The sequence below is a fragment of the Vulpes lagopus genome, chromosome 4 (genome assembly GCF_018345385.1).
Source record: "Vulpes lagopus strain Blue_001 chromosome 4, ASM1834538v1, whole genome shotgun sequence".
NCBI lineage: Eukaryota > Metazoa > Chordata > Mammalia > Carnivora > Canidae > Vulpes > Vulpes lagopus.
Window position 1 is genome coordinate 101,058,242 of NC_054827.1, and position 16,511 is coordinate 101,074,752.

Here is a 16,511-nt window from a genome sequence, read left to right on the forward strand (position 1 = left end):
TGTACACAGAGCTTTTGGGGAGAGTACTCAGCATGGCTGGGGGACTCAGCAGGTCGGGGCAGGGCCGAGGCCCAGGGCGGACTCGTTCTACTGAGCTGAAAACTTGTCCACAGACACTGACCTGGAAGTCTGTGTATGCATGAACTTACTGGGAGCCAGTGTGGTAGGGCAGGGGTCTCCCAGAACTCAACCGTGGGACCCCCCGCCCCACCCTGTTTGCCTTGCCACTACTCCCTCCTGTCACTGTCATCACTGGGGTGGCTGGCCTGCCCAGCTACAGAAATCTGTACAGTAGTTATAGAAATCTGCCCTTTGCTTTCCCCTATTTCTTCTCTGGAGAGTGGAAAGGATACAGTTCCCCATGGGGATCCTCGTCCTCACTGGCTGGGTGACCAGCCAACATAAGTGGATTCCACTGGATGGCTCTTACCCTGGCATTTTCACTGGCTCAGACTAGATTTGCTTTTCCATTGACATCTTATCTTCAGTCTATGGCCTGTGGACAGTACCCCTTATCACTCACTTGGGGTTGGTATACTTTTAAACCCTCTTCTGTAACCAGCTTCCCACATGCCTGACTTGGAAGGCTTCAAACAAGTTGCCCAGAAGGAAAGTCAGCCGAAGTCCAAGGGCTATCAGAGCACCAGTGTACCTGGAAGCTTTGACATTTTGCCTCTAAGCAATCTGTTAGCCTGAAGGTCCTGCTGAGAAAGCTAAGCCTTTCTTCAGGGAGGTGATGGACGGGGCCTTCCACATGCCACAGGTGCTGTCCTGCACTCACTGAAGCAAGAATGACCAGTCAGTCATCCCTCAGGAGAAGGCTGGCACCCATGTCCTCCTGTAGCTTGGCGAGGGTGCCTGAGAGCAACACCCAGAACTGTGGGGAGGCAGGGCTCCCTCCCCCAGCGTCAGCAAATGGCTAGAACCCAACCAGGGTCCTGTATAAGGGACAGACCTCACATTCCCATTCCTGCTGAGGGCATTATTACTCTCTACCATGTTTGAAAAATGACCTGCCCTCCTGGGATATCAGCTATTTCCAGATGTGTGCAAATCGTTGTTTCCACCAGCTAAATGCCGGGTATTCAACCCGGGGGCAGGGAGATGTCACTTAAAATGGGAAAGAAGGAAATCACATTTCTTTCTAGAATAGCATGACTTTTGATCAAAAGTTGAGATGTTTCAGTTTCAAGACCAGAGGCATTAATCACCACAGAGATGATGGGATGTTTCTAATTAGAAACAAATTATTCTGGGGGGATTGTAATGGATGGTGTTTTTAAAGAAAACCGTTGGCTCTCTGGGTTAAGAGTATGACATTCCTTTTCCCCAAAGAGATCAAAGTGACCACTGATTTCCTGGTGCCAGCGGAGGTCCTGTGGAAGGGGGCTGGTCTGACTCCAAAGCCTCAGTCAGCCTCCAGGTATGCCCCTCCCACCCGAGCCTCAGACTATGATGGGGCAATCAGGGCTGCTCCCAGAGGCCTTGGGAGGTCAGAGGAAGAAATAAGCCTGTAAGAGCCTTTGGGCTACAGAGCCCCAGGAAGTCAGGGAGAGGCTCTCACTTATATGTTGCTGTACTGTGCTCTCCCCAAACAGCTGGGAGACAGGAGTTTCAGCTCCATGACCTTAGGAATGAACAGACCTTGTAGTCGTGAGACAGGTTTGCTGCAGAAAGTGTTGCAGCCCACACCACTTCCAAAGCCTATACCTCCTTTCTTTCGTGGGGCCTAACCCATACCCGACTCTGCAAGGCTGGCCTGCCTGCCATGCTGGGGGCCTGCCACCAAACCTGTGTGATTCAGCCAGCATTTCCTGAGCTCCTGTTCTCAGGAGAGAATGTGCCGGACCTGTTGTGGACAGTGGAGGTGTGAGTGGACAGTGACCCAGCCTAGGTCCCAACAAGGAGTCAATGCCATTAGGCCATGCTGAGTCCCCCTGGGCCACTGTGATCACAGTGTTATGGGACCCAGGGATCCTCCACCTGGGGAAGCTGTGGATGGTGTTGCTCGTGCAGGGTGATGCTGTTTCTTTCAGGCTCGGCGACAGTGGCCTCTGACATATACTAGTGCTGAAAGAATTGACAAAGGACATTCACTCATATTATCTCATTTGGCCCCATCCCCATTTTACAAATGAGGAAACTGGCTCAGAGAGGTGATGTAGCTTTTTTTTTTCCCCCAAATTCTGGTCCCTGCCTTCTAAATCAGTCTACCTTTCTTTCAGGTGCATAATATTGTCAGAGGCTTAGATTCCTAACTTGAAATATGAAGGAGCTAACTCTAAGATGCCTGAAGCTGTCACCATCACAGGAATATGCTTGTCATAAAGTATCTACCTGCCCTCTCTCCACCACCACCCCCATCAAAACCTGTTCCCCTAGGGTCTTTATATCAGTCATTTACACCTTAGTATAAATCTGTTGTCTCTGAGGTCCAGCCTGTTGTCTACCCTCATTCCTCACTTGTGAAATAAAAAGTTGAGTCCTTATTAAGGGAAATTTGAACATCTATAAGGAAGTGTGTGAGGCATCAGGGATAACAGGGCCCTTTTCTGAGCTGAAACCATACCACAGAGGCAGCCACCACTCTGCAGGGAGGTAGAGAGCCAGTCCTCCATTCAGTATTACTCTTAGGAAAGGAGGCTCATCAGATTTCAGTGCTTTTCAGAGCAGGGGCAGAAGGGAGAGAGGGCAGGAACATCCCCATCCCAGGGTATGGAGCACTTTGCATGGGTTGAGCAGAGCCTGCCACCGAGTCATGGAGTTCCAGAGAAAAGTCTAGAACCCATACCTGCTCAGTTGAGAGAAATGAGTTTGCTGTAGAGCAGCAGAGCCCCCAGAAATTGCCAGGACAGGTGCCTGCATGGAAGTGAGCTCGAGTCAAACAGCTGATACTTTTGCCCATTCCGTTCCCTTGCCACCCCTCCATTCACCCGGTGTCCTTTGTCAGACCAGCTACCTTTGTGTGGAGTGAGGGATCAGAGGGAGGGGGTGGCTCCCTTGCATGGCAGCCTGGGTTTTAACCACTACCTGAACCTTGCCATTGAATCAGAGAAGCTATTGCCCCTAAGGAACACATGCTACACCAGCGACCCCAGGGCAGGGCACATGCATGGTCAGGATGACTCAGGTCCATATCCCACTCGGCTGTGGCCTCATCCAACCTTGACAGCATCCTCTGTCAGCTGAGTCTAGTGGTTCCCTCTGTGGGGCATCTGTAAAAAGCACTTAGCCCCATGCCTGGCACAATTTTTTGTAATTGGCTACAACCACAGATCTCTTGTCTCTCATCAGAATCCCATTTCTTCCATGGGCCTATCAAATATTCATGTCTTAGAACAGCTCTTTGAATATGGTTCAGATCCCATCAAACAGTGCCTGCCCTCACCTGGTGCATATACGTGGTGACAACATGGCTAAGAGGCCAGAGACGGGCTGTAGCATTTGCTGGGCACTAGGCCAGCCTTCTCTAGCCGGAGTGACGGGTCTTTCACACAGTCACTGATAGGCTGAGAGAGCTAAGCTATCAGAGTGGTAACAGCTCCAGCCCAAGGACGGACAATGAGAGTAGCCCTGCAGGGTCCTCTGTACTCTGGGCTCGCAGAGCACAATCAAGAGCTCTTAGGATCACCAGCCCTTGCGGGCCTTTGGGAGGGTCACATTGGTCTTCTGGCTGCCTGGCTGTAGTGCCCCAGCCAGAATCTGTAGGTCGCCAGTTTGCAAATTCAGAGACATGGGGAAAACCTGAAGCTAAGACTGAGGATACAAAGGAAAAAGTTTGAGAAGGAGTATGAGTTGAAGGTGTGTGTGTGTGTCTGAGAAAGAATTTCCCGTTTCAAGGCTGGAGCAAAGACAGTGGGGATTTTTCATTACTGTTTAAAACCTGCTATTTCAGGTTTCAACAGCTTCCGACGTTAGCATGGCTCATGCCAAGTCTCGGGGGAAATCTGTCAAAAATGCTTTTGAAGAGCTTTTGACAATTTCCCCAGCCAAGTGCCTTTCAGACACAAACAGAAAATGGAGTTAGCATGAGGGTATGCTGTTCCCCCACCCCTGCCTCATGCTCTACTAGCCAGAACTTCCCTGGGTTGGGGGCCCCACTCGCCCCTCAAAGCTGGAGAATGGGGCAGTGGTGGGGAGTTTACACAAGGGGCAGTGAGGGCTCCCCCTCTCCAGGTCTTCTGCTCACCCCAGAGCCCGGGGAGGAAGCCCAGCTGCACCCACCCCCCCGCCTCTGTTGGAACCTGCGCTGGTGCAAGTCTCAAACATTCCTGCAGTATTTCCCTCTTCCTGAGGTTTTTACGACCTCCTTTAGCTAATTCTCAAAACACCCCTTTGGGATCTGGTGTTATTTATAGTTGTGATTTTACAGCTGGGAGAAGGGAAGAGAAGGAAGTCCTGGCTGCAGTGTAGCATGTCATCAGGCCTGGGCCTCTTTGGGATGACAGAGACCCAGTTCCTCCCTGCTGGGGAGTGGTGTGGCCCTGGAGGAGGTCAGGTAGGGGGTCTGGAGCTGTCACTGGGAAAGAGGCATCTAGACACTCTGAGCCTCCCATTCCTTCTCTCTGAAGGGCAGTGCTGTGCCCCTGCAGATGCCATTCATGCACCTACTGTGTGCTGAGCGCTGCTCTGGCCACAGCAGGTGTTAGCACAATTAATGAGGACTAATGAGAATGGCGTAAGCCCAGTGCCCAGCACGCAGTGGGCAAGCAGAAGGTGGGCCCTGCTGCGGTTCCTCCTGCTGTCATCACCATCACTATCATCATCATCATCATCATCATCATCATCCCCCACAAAGAAGCCAGGCTGGGAAGCCTTGCACCATATCTCACTGTCCACCTGGGTCCAAAAAACCAGATCCTCCACAATTTTTTAGGGAGCTCTTTTTCACAGCCACACCAGAACCAACACCACAGCTCATGAGTAAACCCAAATCCAAGTCAAAGACTTATCTCCTTGTTGCCATAAGCCTTTTGCTCCCCATGTACCAGAATGTTTAATTCCATTACTGCTTTTCCGGTGAAATTCCCACCCCAAGTGTCTTTGATTTCCCTCCCAGCTGGGGGAGTGCCCTGGGATGCACAGATCACCAAGCCTGGCCTGGGATATGCAGCTGCAGCCAGTTGCTGGCAGGGGTGGGGGTACCTGCCCTCATTTCAGGTTGTCTGGCAGGGAGCTTTTCCCCTGGATTTATTACTGCTTCATTTCTGTCTTTGTTTCCCGAGTCTCAGGGAGCCACATTAAACATTAATATAATGAGTGACCTGAAAAAAATAACCCACAGTGAAAGAGTGCTTCAAACAAGACCAGGTATGTTTTTTATAGATCTGTGTGCTTGGATTTTTAAAAGCTGGAGAATGGCTTCACAGCAATGCTTGGAGCTAATCCGATGCTATCAGGAGACACTGTGGTCTCTCACTATTTAATTAAAGCTGAGACTGAGGGGAGGCAGGCAGAGATGGATTTCGTCTGTGCCTGTGTTACCCTGAATGCAGCAAGCTCTAGTTACGAGGGGATGCTGTTCAAAAGCAACCCCTTGGACCTGTCTGGAATCACATCCATCTTCAGAGTTAAATCAGCTTCTAATTATGCTCCCAGAGGTCATCTGGCTGAACCTCCAGATCAGAGCTGGGAGCCAGGCTAAGGCAGACATCCACACCTGCCTGCGGAGGCATGGTGCTGGGGCATGGCCACCCCATGGAGAACTAAGCAAGCAGGCCAAGTGGCTCAGTGCATTTTCCTGGGCTCGAGAGACTCCCCAGTCAGCAATCTCTGCTCTTGTCCAGGCACTAACTGTTAATAATAATAGTTGCACTTGCTGAGGGCTCACTCACTACGGGTTGCCTATTCCAAGCTATTCTAATCATTGAAATCATTCTGCAAGGAAAGTTTTATTATCCTCAAGCCAAACATGAAAAAACTGGGCTCAGATAGGTTAAGTAACTTACCTGAGGTAACACAGCTAGTATGGAGTATGCTAACAGGTCTTTCCTGCCCCCATTGCTCTGCCCCCAATAAAACTCCAGTTGAGGAGAGTGTGGTTACCCACAGATGTTAGGCCAAGGACAAATGTGGCACCATCAGGACTGAAGTGAAAGTTTCTGTACATGCCACTTGGTTACCTGTTTGTCTTCTAACACCTGATGTGTTGAAGCTGTCTCTATGGGGCTGACTCAGACACAGTTCAGGTGGATAAGCAAACACCCCAAGGCTCTCAAAAGTTCTTCTAAATGACTACAAGCCTTTCACAGCTCACAGCTGTGTGAACAGCAAAGTCCCTAGGATGCCAGGAAAAATTTAGCAAAGCCATTCTGCCCCCATTAGCAAATCCCCCCTATGAGGGATTTGTCTGCAGGGTCCCTGAGTGCCCCCATGGCAGCTGAAGGTCAGCCCACAGCCTGTCACCTGGCCCTGCCCTGCCCTGCCCCATGGAGGTGCTGAAGAGCTATGAGAACAGACACTTGAGTCTCTGTGCAGGAGCTTTGGAGATAATTCCATGATCTCATAGAGCAGTTCTTTCTCCAGGCTAGAAAATTAAAAGCCTGTGACCCTATGCTAGGAAGGATAATGAATAAAATGGTGGACCTGTGCAGTTAGCTAGTTTTTTGTTTCCTGACTCACATAGAGGCTGCAGCCAGTACAACCCATCATTCATACAGGAATATGGAATTCGGTCCATGAAATGGGGCAGCTGGGGTCCTGTCCTGTCCATCCTCTGCCACTTACTGTGACCTTGGCCCAGACACTGACCCCCACTGAGCTCAAAGGCGAGCAGTCTCAGGATTGCTGTCGAATGTTCCACACTATTGTGGAACCTTACAGGAGAGCCCATGGGATAAGCAAACATACCATCTGTATACACAGGGTTGTCGTGAATGCTCTCCCTCCCCCGATACAAAGAGGCTTGAGGAAAGTTTTGTCCTTGTGAGACTCCCCAGCCTATGAGCCTGTGAAACAAGACTAGGAACTTGCAGAGGGGAAATCATTTTTCAAGGTCAACCCTAGACACCTGAGTTTTACAATGGTCATTGATCATTTTCAGGCAGTGACCCTGTCAGTTTTGCATTTGGTTTGAATAGACCCACAGACTAGAGTTCTTGCCCTGATTTTTACATACATAATAATGACACCTGCAAAAGACATCAAAACCCTTTCTGATGTTCCTGCTCAGGAAGTGACTCAGCTGAGCTTGACTGCCCAGACATCATGGCCTTGGGTACCTTGTGTGGTCACATGGTGCCATGGGAGCAAGACAAGCAGAACTTCAGGAGCCTTCTCCTGGGGCCCCAGCCATTGTCTATCCCACCCTGGAAGACCTCCCTCTCCAAGAAGGAGTATGAAGACACCTAATTCCAAATTCTCCCTTCCAGACAAGTCTCCTTCCAGGGTCCATGGTTCAAGTCACAATCCGATGAGAAAAAGGACCTTGACAGTGTCTCTAGATCAGCACACAGATACCTCTTTTCCCCACATATGTAGTTTAGTGCCAAATAGGCAGAGATGACGAGTCTCAAGTATGCAGTAATCCCATTTCCCCAGAAAGCAGGGTTTTGTTTTGTTTTAATTTTACAATCAACTTACATGTAAATAAATATCTTTAATGGTAGAGGTGGACGGGTCAAATGCCTATGTCAAATACATGGCATTATTTATTCTGGTAGTTACACATTCATATTTAAAGGGATCTATTGATATTTTAACTTAGAAATATTGCTGTTTTTTCTCTGTAGCATATTATCAAATGAGACCTTATGAAGGTGCTGGTTGTACGAGGTCAAAAACAATTGAATAGGAGCAGTTCTGTAAGGTGCAGCCTAAGATTTGCAGTGTCTGCCTTCATTGTTACTCACCCCACCCTTCTGAGTCACCTGAGTCACCGCCAGAATACACCTGTTACTGCTGCCAGTGTTCAGAGATACTACCTCTTTTGGAATCTATATGCACTGCCCTTGCTAGGTAGTCTCATACAAGCTGTGGCATAACTTAGCACTGTGTGTGCTGTGTTGGTGTGACCTTGGTCTGGGTTGGTATGACCTTTCTGTTGGTGTCACTTTGCTCTGTGTTGCTGGGGCCTTGCTCTGTGTTGCTGTGACCTTGTTCTGTGTTGCTGGGGCCTTGCTCTGTGTTGCTGGGGCCTTGCTCTGTGTTGCTGTGACCTTGCTCTGTGTTGCTGGGGCCTTGCTCTGTGTTGGTGTGGCCTTGCTCTGTGTTGCTGTGACCTTGCTCTGTGTTGCTGTGATCTTGTTGCTGTGACCTTGCTCTGTGTTGCTGTGATCTTGTTGCTGTGACCTTGCTCTGTGTTGCTGTGACCTTGCTCCGTGTTGGTGTGACCTTGTTCTGTGTTGCTGTGGCCTTGCTCTATGTTGCTGTGACTTTGCTCTGTGTTGGTGTGACCTTGCTCTGTGTTGCTGTGGCCTTGCTCTGTGTTGGTGTGACCTTGCTCTGTGTCGCTGTGGCCTTGCTCTGTGTTGGTGTGACTGTGCTCTGCATTCGCGAGATCTTGTACTGTATTCTCCTCAGTCTTTTCCTTCATTTGCTCTGTTGGTGTGGACTCCCAGTCCCCTTGTATAACCACTTACCAGATTGCTTTTAAGTGATTTTTAAACATTTCTTTACATCATCCTCCCTCATCTGTGATTATGAAATCATACTTCCCGGAGACAGTTAAATTTCTATGTTTCCTTTTTTTTTTTTTTTTTTTGATCCCTGAGTGATCTTACTACAAATAATTAAAGGTGTCCCTTAGGCCTCCCCCTGAACTGTGAGAGGTTTTGTTCTTGAGTATAACTCTTTCCAAGAATAATTTTTAGCAAAAGCCTTCCCCCCCTCATGTTCGAGCATGTCTGTTGCTTGTATATGGACTCTGCAGGGCAGTGGCTGGATGTCAGTTCTTACATAATTACACATATTTGAATATGAATATTCAACCAGTTCATTGCAAGAAAAAAGAGATCTTTCTACTCTGCACAGGCCACTGGGCAGAAGTTCAGGATAAATCAGAGGTTCTCAGCTCTGGGTGCCCCTTCTAGAGGCACTGAGTGATTGGTCTGGGACACTGGGGTTTTGAAAAGCTCACCTGGTGATCTCACACAACAGATCCCAGCTCTCTCCCAGAACCCTCCCGGTGGAAGTCCTTGCTGTGACAGCCATCCCACGTTCAAGTTCTCCTGTGGGTGGGGCCTCCTCATGTGACCTCATCCGTCCACCTCAGCACCCCTCACACACCTGTGCTCCGGTGCCAGGTCCTGAGGCCTAGGGTGGAGCCCAGAAATCTGCATCTGTGATGCATGATGAATTCTCAAGCCCATAAGCAGCCCGTTGCCTAGTTTATCTAGAAGATTGGATGTGAAGAGAGACACAAAGCTGAGACCCTGGGGCTGGCCTTGGCCGTTGGGGAGAGTGCTTGTTCTGGTTTGAATGTGCCAGGGCCCACAGCTGGAGGAGGGGGGAGGACTGGAGCCCCATCACAGCAGCATTCCCCCTGAGCCTCTTTATCCTTCTAAAGTACAAAAAAGAAAAAGAAAAAAGAAAAACCAACAAAAAATGTGATCCTGCTTGTCAGACTAGAAAGCAGAGGAATCCACCTGGTACACCACTACTCTTTGGGGAGCAGACTGTGCCCCCTTGGTCACACACAGGACCAACAGTGTGCCCCGGAGCCTAGGCCTTATGACTCCTCACAGACCCCCCCTCCCCTCCAGGGAAAGCCCTCCTTCCAGCACAGGCTGAGGTCAGGCCTAAAGGGCAGGAGACTGGGAGGCACATGATCCAGACAGCACCTGGCGTGGCCACCACATGTGGCATTCAGAGGACAGGCCCCCCTTCCCTCTCTCCACCCTGAGGTGCGGTATTAACTCCAGCTGGGCTGTGGCACCTGAGGCCTTTGCATTATTAAAGTTTTGCAGAGTGTTCTTAGAACCCCATAAATCACAGATGGTGTGGGTGCTAGGGGACTCCAGATGGAAAGAGTGCACATGTGGACCTGACTCTCTGGCCAAAAGAGACCAGCTTATCGGAGAGACAGTTCCAAGGGCTCCTGGGAGAGCCAGCAAGGGCCCAGGACTTTGGAGGTGGAATTGGGGCAGAGGGGCTGAGTAGCTGGCAGGTTCCCTGTGGAACACTTTAAAAGGGTACAAAGAGGGACAGGAAGAGGGCAGGAGCTGTATGGGCAAGTCCCACCAAGTCCACACATTGGGAACCTGGGACGTCTGCTGAGCTGCCACTGGGCTGGTTTTGGCAAACCCAGGCGTACAGGTGCCAGAGATGCCAGCAACACAGGCCTTGGCGTCTGAGTTAAAACCATGAACCACAAGTAGTATGTGACTCCAGGACTCCATTATACAAGAAAGGTTGTACTTCATTTTCTCCAACTTAATTCTGGGCCTCCACTCTCCAGGCTTGCAGGAAGTTCGACCCTGCCCATTACTGAGCTCCCCTCCACAACCACACGGCCAGGTGAAGGGCCCAGTGCCTCATGTAGCACAAAGCGCTGGGGAGATGCCAGAGGTCATCAGGCCCAGCACCTCCTGGGTGCCACCAGGCCATCCTGTCCCTATCTCTATAATTCGGAAGCCCAGCTTCATGCTCAGAACTAAAGTAGAGAGGGTGGGAAGTGAAATGCAGGCCTCATAAATTAATATTTCAGCAACTGTCTTGTGTCCTAGCTTGGGCAGCCGAGATGAAATACCATAGACTGGGGGCTTAAAGAGCATTTATTTCTCGTGGTTCTGGAGGCTGGGAGTCCAAGGTACTGGCAGATTTGGCTCTTGGTGAGGACCCACTTCCTGGTTTGCAGGTGGCTGCCTTCTCGCTGTGTCTTCACGTGGTGGAGAGAAAGGCTCTGATCTCTGTCCTGGTTTTTTTTTTTTTTTTTTTTTTTTTTTTTTTATTAAGATTTTATCTACTTATTCATGAGAGACACAAAGAGAGAGGCAGAGACACAGGCAGAGAGAGAAGCAGGCTCCATGCAGGGAGCCTGATATGGGACTCGATCCCTGGCCTCCAGGATCATGCCCTGGGCTGAAGGGAGGCACTCTACCACTGAGCCATCCAGGCGTCCCACTCTTCTTCTTTTTTATAAGGACACTAATCTCATCATGGGGGCTCTGCCCTCATGACCTCATCTAAACCTAATTACCTCCCAAAGGGCCCCCCACCTTCCCCTAATACCATCCCATTGGGAGTTAGGGGTTCAACATGTGGATTTGGGGAGACAACATTCAGTCCGTAACATCTTGAAACAGGCTTCTATCAGGAAGCTGGGGTGCAGCCAAGCCTCCTTGTCCTGCATTATTTCAAGCCCCTGGGAATGACATGCAGGGGCCAGGCCCAGGAGCAGCTACATTGCAGAGCCATTGTCACATGCTGCAGCCCAGATTAGGCCCCCAGCTCAGACTGGTCCCTGTCTCTGGCAGTGCTCCTCAACCTGTGGGAAGGGCCTGCAGTCCCGCGTGGTCCAGTGCATGCACAAGGTCACCGGGCGCCATGGCAGCGAGTGCCCCGCCCTGTTGAAGCCAGCAGCCTACAGACAGTGCCACCAGGAGGTCTGCAATGACAAGATCAACGTGAACACCATCACCTCCCCTCGCCTTGGTGAGTGGCCCCAGGCTGCTGCCCCCCCCCCCCAGCCAGTGAGTCCCCACTGGCTAAGGAGTTCTAGAAGCCAGAAAGCCCCCCATTGGGCCTGATCTGATCCCTCAAGAGGTCAATACTTGTCAGCTCTGTAGAAGGTCAGAGGTTGCAGAGATGGGATTTGGTTTTTTGTCATAAAAAGCACGTCTGCGAGTGGCAGCCTCAAACACGATGCCTCAAGCATCCCAGTAGTCAAACCACCAACAGTGAGGAGCACAGGAGGATGGTCCTCAGTTAATGTTTTGGGGTTCCTGTGCACGAGGAGGGCAGGGGGAGGTTCATTCTTCCAGAAGTGAAGGAGCGAGTGTTATTCACAAAACCTTAGTGATGTACATGTGGGATATTCCTCAAGCTGATGCTTGAGAAGAAAACAGAAGTGCTGATAGCTTGGAGTCTTGAATTCAGTGGCATGGGAAGGAGAAGAGGAACATTTATTTGACATGAATCTGGTGATTCCTTTTAACAGTCTCTGCTTTTCTCAATAGAAATCCCTAAGGAATATTCTCTTACCCAGAGCCCCCTTCCCTAATGCTGGAATGCAACCAGAATGAAGGGGGCTTATAGGTCGTTTCACTGGGGGGGGGGGGGGTCTTTGAGCTTGCAGAGAGAGGGGCAACTCCAGCTTCTACACGCATGGACCTACTTGGGATGCTCCAGAGACCTCCCTCAGGCATGACCTTCTCTCTGCAGGATGGCCCTGAGGGTGACTTAGGCCACTTGCTTGTGCTAGGAGCTCATGCTTTAGTGGGCCCTATGAAGTCCACTGCCCCATGCCATTCTTTCCTCTAAATGCCAGCAGTGCTGGTGTTCTTCTCCAAAATATAACAGTAAGTAGTACTTAGCTGAGAAGCAGGGTGTGCAACTGCCCTTGCCCTGCAGAAGCAGCCAGACTGCCATGCTCTGCTAAGTGGTTAGGTTAGACACGGAGTGCATCCCCTGTAGGAAAAAGTGACATCACGTGGCCCTGGCAGTGGGCATGTTTCCTCAAGTCCATGTAAGACTCCAACATACATGCGAGTGAGGACAGCTTAGAGTGTGTCAGACCATAGGCCATCTCTGAGCATGAGCCATGATGTCCCCATGCCATCCATAACCTCTGGGCTTTCTCTCTCCTCACCATCCCCTCAGCTGCTCTGACCTACAAATGTACACGGGACCAGTGGACGGTGTACTGCCGGGTCATCCGAGAAAAGAACCTCTGCCAGGACATGCGGTGGTACCAGCGCTGCTGCCAGACATGCAGGGACTTCTATGCCAACAAGATGCGCCAGCCGCCACCACCATCACCAAGCTCATGACACGTGGCCCAGTGGTCCCTCAGCGCTCCCACACATGGTCTGAACCCTGATGACACGGCTAATTGAAAGCCTGCCCACCCAAGAGCACACCAGTCCTGCGGCCAGGACCCCCCCCCCAGAGCACACCACCGGTCACCCACACAGCTGTCCCAAGAACCCAATCCTATAGAACTTGAGCGTGAACCTGACGTTTGCTGTTAGCGCTTTTGTACTTAATATATTGTTAACAGCCACTGGATGGCTTTCTACAGTAAGGAAAAGATAGGTATGAGTCACAAAATTATTGTCATTTCTAAGGTTCCGTGTACCTCAAAGGGAACACCTCTGACAGACAGTTGTCAAAAGAAAGAGCCGCTCTTTCTTTTGGCGTTTGAATTCCTGGTGCTTAATATGCCACGGGGAGATTGTCCCCCAAAGGAGACATTTGATGTTAAGACAGGCTTTATTCTGAAAGCCAACGGCACCCTGGAAGGAAGGACAGATGTCAGCGAGCCTCTGCTAATGGCTTCTCCCAAGAGGGCCCGGCAGCCAGAACCCTTCTTGATAACACAAGAATCAGCACTTTGCCTCTCAACCCGTCTCTGAAAACATGTTCTCTAAATCGTGGGCCTTAGCCCTGACAGTTTGCATCTGTATCAGCCAAGGATGCCAGGGCCACATAGTTGTACATACCACCTGTGTTGGGGAGAATATTCTGGAAGTGTTTGGGTTTGGGGAGGCATCTGATTTTTATACTCTACTGTCCACAGCATGGGGAAACATAAAAGTCTTTCTTCAAGATGCTATGAAATGGGACATATGTTAATTTGGGGGATGGGACTGTTTTCTGGCATAAAGATGAGCTCAGGACAGCTTCATCACCCCCTCCGCCTTCTGGGGCATCTACTCCAGTCAGTACTTCATAAAGCCTTGCACCTCATAGATGGCTTCAATAAGGTGACCTTGGCCATCTATCTGAAGCTGATTCTTTATAGAACTTCTGGCTACTTCGCCTTGGCATGGGACTGGTTTCCTCTAGAAGCCACTCCACCTGGTATGCCAGGATCAGTGGAGGAGTGCCACCTGGCCAGGATCACTGCACAGCCACCGTGCCTTCCCATAACCCAGACCTTGCAGGACTCATCATTGTCACACTATTGTAATTGACCCATCTTCTTAGTAAGGCAAGGATGACTCTCAGAAAGCACGAAGAAAGTCTTTCCCTCCTGCAGCCCCTCATAAAGAGCTGTGCCCTCTCCAGAAGCCTGGGGAAATGACAAGAGCACAGAAGACACTACAACCCTGCCCGCTTTGAGAACCAGGAAGGAAAGACTCTACATGCCAGGAGGCCTGTTTCGCTCACCAACTTGGTGGGTGTTTGATGGGTGCTTACGTTCAAAGACTTTATCCTGATAACCACCCCCCTTCACCTCCCTTATTATGGACAGGGAGTCTCACTTATACCAATCTCCCTGGGGTCGTCTCTGAGGACTTCCTGATTTATTGGTGCTGTGTTTATGTATCTGCTTTTGTTTTTGATGATGTCACAAATTTAGGGTTAGCTTAAGGCTGTTTCAATATTCCAGAGACAGAGAAGTGGTAGGGATGACAAGAAATGTGTGCAGTTCCACTTGAATCAATGAGAAGTATTGAGAAACCTGCTTGTGTCAAGGACTGAGAGAATGCCAGGATGGAGCGATCCACCCTGCATGTAAACCTCCCCCTCCCAAAACAGTTCCACCGGAGCCTATGCAAAATGCTGTCCTCCCCAGCTCAGGCTTGGCCACCAAGAGACTCTCCCTGACCCCCAACCCCGTTTCCACAAAACTCTCAAATTCTTGGGGATCTAGGGTTCCGTTTTCCCCCAACCCCAAATGGGCCGTGCTTTACTATGTAATGTCAGAAAGATAGCAACCTCACACACTGAGGAGCAGAGCCTGGGTGGCAAGCTAAGGAAGCCAGGGCAGCCTTGCTTGCTCATCTGCATCTGGTACCCAAGCTGGGCAAGCATGTGCACGTACTTGCCCATAGGCAAGCCCTCTCCCTGATGCCTCTGAATTACCCCCCTCCCCACCTACACCCCAGCTACCTTGACTCTATCAACTGGATGCTTCTGGCAAGGGCCTCACACCTTCAAAATGCAAATAATTGATTTGGTTCTTACTAAACATCCATTGGTTCTCCCAAAGTTTGTGTCTTTCTGACCTCTTTTAGCTCATGCTGGCACTGTTGCTCTGAAATTCACCACCAGCCTGCCTTCTGTCTATGGCACAAGAAGTGATTGATTTCAGCGAAGCCATCCTTGGCGCTTTCATTCCACTTTGTACAGAAGACACCGAAACCCTGTGATCACAACAGTGATGTTTATTAACAATACCCTGTACTGTCACTTAAGTACTGTACCTTTTTGATTGTGCAAAATGTGTTACTAACTGCAGAGTCTTAGGACCTTTTGGTGCTACTTTCGTGGGTGCAAATGAAACCCTCTCACTTGACCATGGCTTGATATTATCAGAACACAGGGAAAGATCCTCAATAGCAATAATATCATTGCTTTGCTCTCTTTTCTTCATTTCAGAGTCAAATGTATATATTTTCCATTAGTTAACTTCCATTACGTACTGTACCCATGGTATTTTTGTTTCACTTTTTGGTGCTGGTTTTGAAAGAAAAAAAAAAGAACAGAAGACAAACATTGGACACCACTGTAAATGAAAAATTAATCATTTCATTGGAAGTGAGTTGAACATGTCTTAATAAAAATGTTTTTCCATAACAATTTTAAGCTGTCCGTGAAGTCAAAGACAAAAACCAGTCCTCGAGGGCTGACAGAAGGAGGCCTGTCCTTCTGCAAGTGGTCACATAGCTTGCCTGGAACGGCATACCGACCACAGCTGTGACGGTGTCAGAGGTCGCTGGTAAATGCAGTTCTGGCGGGTGGCTGCGTCTCCCAGAGCAAGCTCTAACAAATCATTCTGTCCCAGGCCTCACCCCTGTGTGGTTGCAAAGCCCTGGGTGGGGACATGAAGGTCTGACAGCTGTGCTGTGAGTCTGTGTCTGATGCAGAGCCCCAGCCACCACTTCACTCTCAGAGATGCCCATGCTCCATGGAGGTGCAGTGACCGCTGGGGTGGAGGGGGGTGCCTGCAGACAGAGCCCAGGCCTTGATCATGCCAGAATGGGCACCTGCTCCCTACAACCTTGCCTTTCTACCTCCAGCCCCCCTCCCCCAACCCTGCTAACAGTGCATTCAGCTTCCCTCTCATGCAGTTATGAGGAGGAGTCCTGGCCCTACCATCCTCCCAGCTGAGGACACGGCAAGGGGACCACACTCTCATAACTGGAACCCCTCTGGGTTTGACACAGAGCAGGGATGTCACCACTCCTTCTCTGTTCATCCCCTTCTGGCATCAAGGAGAAAGAGCTCCACAGCCAAGAACTTGGAGCTCCATTCAACAGAGATCGCCGCCTTTTAATGTTGGAGCAGCCCCAGAAGTTTCCTGAGGTGAAAACCATTTATTTAACAGATAGCAGACTGCCCACAGCACCCCCAGTTGCCAGGAGACACAAGCCTGTTGCTTGCCTTAATTCTCAGTAATTAAA

The 16,511-nt window shown here is 50.1% G+C and overlaps 1 protein-coding gene across 3 annotated transcripts in view; it reads left to right on the forward strand.

Annotated features, from left to right (window-relative positions):
- The window catches only part of ADAMTS17 (ADAM metallopeptidase with thrombospondin type 1 motif 17), a 318,441-nt gene extending 302,767 nt beyond the window's left edge, over positions 1-15,674 (forward strand). For 2 of the 3 annotated variants that reach the window (XM_041753209.1, XM_041753210.1), the window contains exons 22-23: positions 11,415-11,592; positions 12,760-15,674. In XM_041753209.1, the coding sequence (XP_041609143.1) occupies positions 11,415-11,592; positions 12,760-12,929 (348 nt within the window). In that variant the 3' untranslated portion in view covers positions 12,930-15,674. The remainder of the gene's footprint in view (positions 1-11,414; positions 11,593-12,759) is intronic. The other variant, XM_041753211.1, reaches the window with a different exon arrangement.
- Positions 15,675-16,511: the final 837 nt, after the last annotated feature.